The following is a 9769-nucleotide window of genomic DNA, read 5'->3' as shown; positions in this document are numbered from 1 at the left end:
TCAGGTGTGTGTTAATGGAGAAGACTGGGTTCAGGTGTGTGTTAATGGAGAAGACTGGGTTCAGGTGTGTGTTCATGGAGAAGACTGGGTTCAGGTGTGTGTTCATGGAGAAGACTGGGTTCAGGTGTGTGTTAATGGAGAAGACTGGGTTCAGGTGTGTGTTAATGGAGAAGACTGGGTTCAGGTGTGTGTTAATGGAGAAGACTGGGTTCAGGTGTGTGTTCATGGAGAAGACTGGGTTCAGGTGTGTGTTCATGGAGAAGACTGGGTTCAGGTGTGTGTTCATGGAGAAGACTGGGTTCAGGTGTGTGTTAATGGAGAAGACTGGGTTCAGGTGTGTGTTAATGGAGAAGACTGGGTTCAGGTGTGTGTTAATGGAGAAGACTGGGTTCAGGTGTGTGTTAATGGAGAAGACTGGGTTCAGGTGTGTGTTCATGGAGAAGACTGGGTTCAGGTGTGTGTTAATGGAGAAGACTGGGTTCAGGTGTGTGTTAATGGAGAAGACTGGGTTCAGGTGTGTGTTAATGGAGAAGACTGGGTTCAGGTGTGTGTTAATGGAGAAGACTGGGTTCAGGTGTGTGTTCATGGAGAAGACTGGGTTCAGGTGTGTGTTAATGGAGAAGACTGGGTTCAGGTGTGTGTTAATGGAGAAGACTGGGTTCAGGTGTGTGTTCATGGAGAAGACTGGGTTCAGGTGTGTGTTAATGGAGAAGACTGGGTTCAGGTGTGTGTTAATGGGGAAGACTGGGTTCATGTGTGTGTTCATGGAGAAGACTGGGTTCAGGTGTGTGTTCATGGAGAAGACTGGGTTCAGGTGTGTGTTCATGGAGAAGACTGGGTTCAGGTGTGTGTTAATGGAGAAGACTGGGTTCAGGTGTGTGTTAATGGAGAAGACTGGGTTCAGGTGTGTGTTCATGGAGAAGACTGGGTTCAGGTGTGTGTTAATGGAGAAGACTGGGTTCAGGTGTGTGTTAATGGAGGAGACTGGGTTCAGGTGTGTGTTAATGGAGAAGACTGGGTTCAGGTGTGTGTTCATGGAGAAGACTGGGTTCAGGTGTGTGTTCATGGAGAAGACTGGGTTCAGGTGTGTGTTAATGGATAAGACTGGGTTCAGGTGTGTGTTAATGGAGAAGACTGGGTTCAGGTGTGTGTTAATGGGGAAGACTGGGTTCAGGTGTGTGTTAATGGAGAAGACTGGGTTCAGGTGTGTGTTCATGGAGAAGACTGGGTTCAGGTGTGTGTTAATGGAGGAGACTGGGTTCAGGTGTGTGTTAATGGAGAAGACTGGGTTCAGGTGTGTGTTAATGGAGAAGACTGGGTTCAGGTGTGTGTTAATGGAGAAGACTGGGTTCAGGTGTGTGTTAATGGAGAAGACTGGGTTCAGGTGTGTGTTAATGGAGAAGACTGGGTTCAGGTGTGTGTTCATGGAGAAGACTGGGTTCAGGTGTGTGTTCATGGAGAAGACTGGGTTCAGGTGTGTGTTAATGGAGAAGACTGGGTTCAGCTGTGTGTTAATGGAGAAGACTGGGTTCAGGTGTGTGTTAATGGAGAAGACTGGGTTCAGGTGTGTGTTAATGGAGAAGACTGGGTTCAGGTGTGTGTTAATGGAGAAGACTGGGTTCAGGTGTGTGTTCATGGAGAAGACTGGCTTCAGGTGTGTGTTCATGGAGAAGACTGGGTTCAGGTGTGTGTTAATGGAGAAGACTGGGTTCAGGTGTGTGTTAATGGAGAAGACTGGGTTCAGGTGTGTGTTAATGGAGAAGACTGGGTTCAGGTGTGTGTTAATGGAGAAGACTGGGTTCAGGTGTGTGTTAATGGAGAAGACTGGGTTCAGGTGTGTGTTAATGGAGAAGACTGGGTTCAGGTGTGTGTTAATGGAGAAGACTGGGTTCAGGTGTGTGTTAATGGAGAAGACTGGGTTCAGGTGTGTGTTAATGGAGAAGACTGGGTTCAGGTGTGTGTTAATGGAGAAGACTGGGTTCAGGTGTGTGTTCATGGAGAAGACTGGGTTCAGGTGTGTGTTAATGGAGAAGACTGGGTTCAGGTGTGTGTTAATGGAGAAGACTGGGTTCAGGTGTGTGTTAATGGAGAAGACTGGGTTCAGGTGTGTGTTAATGGAGAAGACTGGGTTCAGGTGTGTGTTAATGGAGAAGACTGGGTTCAGGTGTGTGTTAATGGAGAAGACTGGGTTCAGGTGTGTGTTAATGGAGAAGACTGGGTTCAGGTGTGTGTTCATGGAGAAGACTGGGTTCAGGTGTGTGTTCATGGAGAAGACTGGGTTCAGGTGTGTGTTCATGGAGAAGACTGGGTTCAGGTGTGTGTTCATGGAGAAGACTGGGTTCAGGTGTGTGTTCATGGAGAAGACTGGGTTCAGGTGTGTGTTAATGGAGAAGACTGGGTTCAGGTGTGTGTTAATGGAGAAGACTGGGTTCAGGTGTGTGTTAATGGAGAAGACTGGGTTCAGGTGTGTGTTAATGGAGAAGACTGGGTTCAGGTGTGTGTTAATGGAGAAGACTGGGTTCAGGTGTGTGTTAATGGAGAAGACTGGGTTCAGGTGTGTGTTAATGGAGAAGACTGGGTTCAGGTGTGTGTTAATGGAGAAGACTGGGTTCAGGTGTGTGTTCATGGAGAAGACTGGGTTCAGGTGTGTGTTCATGGAGAAGACTGGGTTCAGGTGTGTGTTAATGGAGAAGACTGGGTTCAGGTGTGTGTTAATGGAGAAGACTGGGTTCAGGTGTGTGTTAATGGAGAAGACTGGGTTCAGGTGTGTGTTAATGGAGAAGACTGGGTTCAGGTGTGTGTTAATGGAGAAGACTGGGTTCAGGTGTGTGTTAATGGAGAAGACTGGGTTCAGTGTGTGTTAATGGAGAAGACTGGGTTCAGGTGTGTGTTAATGGAGAAGACTTGGTTCAGGTGTGTGTTAATGGAGAAGACTGGGTTCAGGTTTGTGTTAATGGAGAAGACTGGGTTCAGGTGTGTGTTAATGGAGAAGACTGGGTTCAGGTGTGTGTTCATGGAGAAGACTGGGTTCAGGTGTGTGTTCATGGAGAAGACTGGGTTCAGGTGTGTGTTCATGGAGAAGACTGGGTTCAGGTGTGTGTTAATGGAGAAGACTGGGTTCAGGTGTGTGTTAATGGAGAAGACTGGGTTCAGGTGTGTGTTAATGGAGAAGACTGGGTTCAGGTGTGTGTTAATGGAGAAGACTGGGTTCAGGTGTGTGTTCATGGAGAAGACTGGGTTCAGGTGTGTGTTCATGGAGAAGACTGGGTTCAGGTGTGTGTTAATGGGGAAGACTGGGTTCAGGTGTGTGTTAATGGAGAAGACTGGGTTCAGGTGTGTGTTAATGGAGAAGACTGGGTTCAGGTGTGTGTTCATGGAGAAGACTGGGTTCAGGTGTGTGTTAATGGAGAAGACTGGGTTCAGGTGTGTGTTCATGGAGAAGACTGGGTTCAGGTGTGTGTTCATGGAGAAGACTGGTTCATTTGTGTGTTAATGGAGAAGACTGGGTTCAGGTGTGTGTTAATGGAGAAGACTGGGTTCAGGTGTGTGTTAATGGAGAAGACTGGGTTCAGGTGTGTGTTAATGGAGAAGACTGGGTTCAGGTGTGTGTTAATGGAGAAGACTGGGTTCAGGTGTGTGTTAATGGAGAAGACTGGGTTCAGGTGTGTGTTAATGGAGAAGACTGGGTTCAGGTGTGTGTTCATGGAGAAGACTGGGTTCAGGTGTGTGTTAATGGAGAAGACTGGGTTCAGGTGTGTGTTAATGGAGAAGACTGGGTTCAGGTGTGTGTTAATGGAGAAGACTGGGTTCAGGTGTGTGTTCATGGAGAAGACTGGGTTCAGGTGTGTGTTCATGGAGAAGACTGGTTTCATTTGTGTGTTAATGGAGAAGACTGGGTTCAGGTGTGTGTTAATGGAGAAGACTGGGTTCAGGTGTGTGTTAATGGAGAAGACTGGGTTCAGGTGTGTGTTAATGGAGAAGACTGGGTTCAGGTGTGTGTTAATGGAGAAGACTGGGTTCAGGTGTGTGTTCATGGAGAAGACTGGGTTCAGGTGTGTGTTAATGGAGAAGACTGGGTTCAGGTGTGTGTTCATGGAGAAGACTGGGTTCAGGTGTGTGTTCATGGAGAAGACTGGTTCATTTGTGTGTTAATGGAGAAGACTGGGTTCAGGTGTGTGTTAATGGAGAAGACTGGGTTCAGGTGTGTGTTAATGGAGAAGACTGGGTTCAGGTGTGTGTTAATGGAGAAGACTGGGTTCAGGTGTGTGTTAATGGAGAAGACTGGGTTCAGGTGTGTGTTAATGGAGAAGACTGGGTTCAGGTGTGTGTTAATGGAGAAGACTGGGTTCAGGTGTGTGTTCATGGAGAAGACTGGGTTCAGGTGTGTGTTAATGGAGAAGACTGGGTTCAGGTGTGTGTTAATTGAGAAGACTGGGTTCAGGTGTGTGTTAATGGAGAAGACTGGGTTCAGGTGTGTGTTCATGGAGAAGACTGGGTTCAGGTGTGTGTTCATGGAGAAGACTGGGTTCAGGTGTGTGTTCATGGAGAAGACTGGGTTCAGGTGTGTGTTAATGGAGAAGACTGGGTTCAGGTGTGTGTTAATGGAGAAGACTGGGTTCAGGTGTGTGTTAATGGAGAAGACTGGTTTCAGGTGTGTGTTAATGGAGAAGACTGGGTTCAGGTGTGTGTTCATGGAGAAGACTGGGTTCAGGTGTGTGTTAATGGAGAAGACTGGGTTCAGGTGTGTGTTAATGGAGAAGACTGGGTTCAGGTGTGTGTTAATGGAGAAGACTGGGTTCAGGTGTGTGTTAATTGAGAAGACTGGGTTCAGGTGTGTGTTCATGGAGAAGACTGGGTTCAGGTGTGTGTTAATGGAGAAGACTGGGTTCAGGTGTGTGTTAATGGAGAAGACTGGGTTCAGGTGTGTGTTCATGGAGAAGACTGGGTTCAGGTGTGTGTTAATGGAGAAGACTGGGTTCAGGTGTGTGTTAATGGAGAAGACTGGGTTCATGTGTGTGTTCATGGAGAAGACTGGGTTCAGGTGTGTGTTCATGGAGAAGACTGGGTTCAGGTGTGTGTTCATGGAGAAGACTAGGTTCAGGTGTGTGTTAATGGAGAAGACTGGGTTCAGGTGTGTGTTAATGGAGAAGACTGGGTTCAGGTGTGTGTTCATGGAGAAGACTGGGTTCAGGTGTGTGTTAATGGAGAAGACTGGGTTCAGGTGTGTGTTAATGGAGAAGACTGGGTTCAGGTGTGTGTTAATGGAGAAGACTGGGTTCAGGTGTGTGTTCATGGAGAAGACTGGGTTCAGGTGTGTGTTCATGGAGAAGACTGGGTTCAGGTGTGTGTTAATGGAGAAGACTGGGTTCAGGTGTGTGTTAATGGGGAAGACTGGGTTCAGGTGTGTGTTAATGGAGAAGACTGGGTTCAGGTGTGTGTTCATGGAGAAGACTGGGTTCAGGTGTGTGTTAATGGAGGAGACTGGGTTCAGGTGTGTGTTAATGGAGAAGACTGGGTTCAGGTGTGTGTTAATGGAGAAGACTGGGTTCAGGTGTGTGTTAATGGATAAGACTGGGTTCAGGTGTGTGTTAATGGAGAAGACTGGGTTCAGGTGTGTGTTAATGGAGAAGACTGGGTTCAGGTGTGTGTTCATGGAGAAGACTGGGTTCAGGTGTGTGTTCATGGAGAAGACTGGGTTCAGGTGTGTGTTAATGGAGAAGACTGGGTTCAGCTGTGTGTTAATGGAGAAGACTGGGTTCAGGTGTGTGTTAATGGAGAAGACTGGGTTCAGGTGTGTGTTAATGGAGAAGACTGGGTTCAGGTGTGTGTTAATGGAGAAGACTGGGTTCAGGTGTGTGTTCATGGAGAAGACTGGGTTCAGGTGTGTGTTCATGGAGAAGACTGGGTTCAGGTGTGTGTTAATGGAGAAGACTGGGTTCAGGTGTGTGTTAATGGAGAAGACTGGGTTCAGGTGTGTGTTAATGGAGAAGACTGGGTTCAGGTGTGTGTTAATGGAGAAGACTGGGTTCAGGTGTGTGTTAATGGAGAAGACTGGGTTCAGGTGTGTGTTAATGGAGAAGACTGGGTTCAGGTGTGTGTTAATGGAGAAGACTGGGTTCAGGTGTGTGTTAATGGAGAAGACTGGGTTCAGGTGTGTGTTCATGGAGAAGACTGGGTTCAGGTGTGTGTTAATGGAGAAGACTGGGTTCAGGTGTGTGTTAATGGAGAAGACTGGGTTCAGGTGTGTGTTCATGGAGAAGACTCGGTTCAGGTGTGTGTTAATGGAGAAGACTGGGTTCAGGTGTGTGTTAATGGAGAAGACTGGGTTCAGGTGTGTGTTCATGGAGAAGACTCGGTTCAGGTGTGTGTTAATGGAGAAGACTGGGTTCAGGTGTGTGTTAATGGAGAAGACTGGGTTCAGGTGTGTGTTAATGGAGAAGACTGGGTTCAGGTGTGTGTTCATGGAGAAGACTGGGTTCAGGTGTGTGTTAATGGAGAAGACTGGGTTCAGGTGTGTGTTAATGGAGAAGACTGGGTTCAGGTGTGTGTTAATGGAGAAGACTGGGTTCAGGTGTGTGTTAATGGAGAAGACTGGGTTCAGGTGTGTGTTAATGGAGATGACTGGGTTCAGGTGTGTGTTCATGGAGAAGACTGGGTTCAGGTGTGTGTTAATGGAGAAGACTGGGTTCAGGTGTGTGTTAATGGAGAAGACTGGGTTCAGGTGTGTGTTAATGGAGAAGACTGGGTTCAGGTGTGTGTTAATGGAGAAGACTGGGTTCAGGTGTGTGTTAATGGAGAAGACTGGGTTCAGGTGTGTGTTAATGGAGAAGACTGGGTTCAGGTGTGTGTTAATGGAGAAGACTGGGTTCAGGTGTGTGTTAATGGAGAAGACTGGGTTCAGGTGTGTGTTCATGGAGAAGACTGGGTTCAGGTGTGTGTTCATGGAGAAGACTGGGTTCAGGTGTGTGTCTTGGAGAAGACTGGGTTCAGGTGTGTGTTAATGGAGAAGACTGGGTTCAGGTGTGTGTTAATGGGAGAAGACTGGGTTCAGGTGTGTGTTCATGGAGAAGACTCGGGTTCAGGTGTGTGTTAATGGAGAAGACTGGGTTCAGGTGTGTGTTAATGGAGAAGACTGGGTTCAGGTGTGTGTTAATGGAGAAGACTGGGTTCAGGTGTGTGTTCATGGAGAAGACTGGGTTCAGGTGTGTGTTAATGGAGAAGACTGGGTTCAGGTGTGTGTTAATGGAGAAGACTGGGTTCAGGTGTGTGTTAATGGAGAAGACTGGGTTCAGGTGTGTGTTAATGGAGAAGACTGGGTTCAGGTGTGTGTTAATGGAGATGACTGGGTTCAGGTGTGTGTTCATGGAGAAGACTGGGTTCAGGTGTGTGTTAATGGAGAAGACTGGGTTCAGGTGTGTGTTAATGGAGAAGACTGGGTTCAGGTGTGTGTTAATGGAGAAGACTGGGTTCAGGTGTGTGTTAATGGAGAAGACTGGGTTCAGGTGTGTGTTAATGGAGAAGACTGGGTTCAGGTGTGTGTTAATGGAGAAGACTGGGTTCAGGTGTGTGTTAATGGAGAAGACTGGGTTCAGGTGTGTGTTAATGGAGAAGACTGGGTTCAGGTGTGTGTTCATGGAGAAGACTGGGTTCAGGTGTGTGTTCATGGAGAAGACTGGGTTCAGGTGTGTGTTCTTGGAGAAGACTGGGTTCAGGTGTGTGTTAATGGAGAAGACTGGGTTCAGGTGTGTGTTAATGGAGAAGACTGGGTTCAGGTGTGTGTTAATGGAGAAGACTGGGTTCAGGTGTGTGTTAATGGAGAAGACTGGGTTCAGGTGTGTGTCTCTCACCCTTCCTCCAGTCTGGTCAGCCAGAAGCCCCACCTCAGCCAACCTGCAGTCTGTTCCCTCAAAGGTCATCACTGAAACTATCACGCTGCAGAAACAGAAAATACATGACAGATCAATCATCACCCTGCAGAGTGAAAGAATACACCGTCAACCACCATTTCTTAAAGGTTTTGAGGAGTTTTGTGATAAGCTATTTGGCATGGATGTTTGGGGGTGCATTGTATTTTGGGGTACATGGAGGTTTTTGGGGGTACACTAACCCTCTGTTAGCTACCTCCTGGGCTAGTTATGGGGTACTAACCCTCTGTTAGCTACCTCCTGGGCTAGTTAGGGGGTACTAACCCTCTGTTAGCTACCTCCTGGGCTAGTTAGGGGGTACTAACCCTCTGTTAGCTGCCTCCTGGGCTAGTTAGGGGTACTAACCCTCTGTTAGCTACCTCCTGGGCTAGTTAGGGGGTACTAACCCTCTGTTAGCTACCTCCTGGGCTAGTTAGGGGTACTAACCCTCTGTTAGCTACCTCCTGGGCTAGTTAGGGGGTACTAACCCTCTGTTAGCTACCTCCTGGGCTAGTTAGGGGTACTAACCCTCTGTTAGCTACCTCCTGGGCTAGTTATGGGGTACTAACCCTCTGTTAGCTACCTCCTGGGCTAGTTAGGGTACACTAACCCTCTGTTAGCTACCTCCTGGGCTAGTTAGGGGTACACTAACCCTCTGTTAGCTACCTCCTGGGCTAGTTAGGGGTACTAACCCTCTGTTAGCTACCTCCTGGGCTAGTTAGGGGTACTAACCCTCTGTTAGCTACCTCCTGGGCTAGTTAGGGGGTACACTAACCCTCTGTTAGCTACCTCCTGGGCTAGTTAGGGGTACTAACCCTCTGTTAGCTACCTCCTGGGCTAGTTAGGGGTACTAACCCTCTGTTAGCTACCTCCTGGGCTAGTTAGGGGTACTACCCCTCTGTTAGCTACCTCCTGGGCTAGTTAGGGTACTAACCCTCTGTTAGCTACCTCCTGGGCTAGTTAGGGGTACTAACCCTCTGTTAGCTACCTCCTGGGCTAGTTAGGGGTACTAACCCTCTGTTAGCTACCTCCTGGGCTAGTTAGGGGTACTAACCCTCTGTTAGCTACCTCCTGGGCTAGTTAGGGGGTACTAACCCTCTGTTAGCTACCTCCTGGGCTAGTTAGGGGGTACTAACCCTCTGTTAGCTACCTCCTGGGCTAGTTAGGGGTACTAACCCTCTGTTAGCTACCTCCTGGGCTAGTTATGGGGTACTAACCCTCTGTTAGCTGCCTCCTGGGCTAGTTAGGGGGTACTAACCCTCTGTTAGCTACCTCCTGGGCTAGTTAGGGGGTACTAACCCTCTGTTAGCTACCTCCTGGGCTAGTTAGGGGTACTAACCCTCTGTTAGCTACCTCCTGGGCTAGTTAGGGGGTACTAACCCTCTGTTAGCTACCTCCTGGGCTAGTTAGGGGTACTAACCCTCTGTTAGCTACCTCCTGGGCTAGTTAGGGGGTACTAACCCTCTGTTAGCTACCTCCTGGGCTAGTTAGGGGTACTAACCCTCTGTTAGCTACCTCCTGGGCTAGTTAGGGGTACTAACCCTCTGTTAGCTACCTCCTGGGCTAGTTATGGGGTACTAACCCTCTGTTAGCTACCTCCTGGGCTAGTTAGGGGTACTAACCCTCTGTTAGCTACCTCCTGGGCTAGTTAGGGTACTAACCCTCTGTTAGCTACCTCCTGGGCTAGTTAGGGGTACTAACCCTCTGTTAGCTGCCTCCTGGGCTAGTTAGGGGGTACTAACCCTCTGTTAGCTACCTCCTGGGCTAGTTAGGGGTACTAACCCTCTGTTAGCTACCTCCTGGGCTAGTTATGGGTACTAACCCTCTGTTAGCTACCTCCTGGGCTAGTTAGGGGGTACTAACCC

At 48.4% G+C, this 9769-nt stretch overlaps 1 protein-coding gene across 1 annotated transcript in view; it reads right to left on the bottom strand.

Moving 5' to 3' along the window:
- The window catches only part of LOC121558216 (circularly permutated Ras protein 1), a 41348-nt gene that overhangs the window by 9018 nt on the left and 22561 nt on the right, over positions 1-9769 (bottom strand). Inside the window, exon 12 of the mRNA XM_041871701.1 lies at positions 7848-7932. Within this exon, the coding sequence (XP_041727635.1) occupies positions 7848-7932 (85 nt within the window). The remainder of the gene's footprint in view (positions 1-7847; positions 7933-9769) is intronic.

Source organism: Coregonus clupeaformis, unplaced genomic scaffold (genome assembly GCF_020615455.1).
Source record: "Coregonus clupeaformis isolate EN_2021a unplaced genomic scaffold, ASM2061545v1 scaf0153, whole genome shotgun sequence".
NCBI classification, from domain to species: domain Eukaryota; kingdom Metazoa; phylum Chordata; class Actinopteri; order Salmoniformes; family Salmonidae; genus Coregonus; species Coregonus clupeaformis.
The sequence above is the reverse complement of the archived record's forward strand: the minus strand, read 5'-3'. Positions and strand labels throughout refer to the sequence as shown.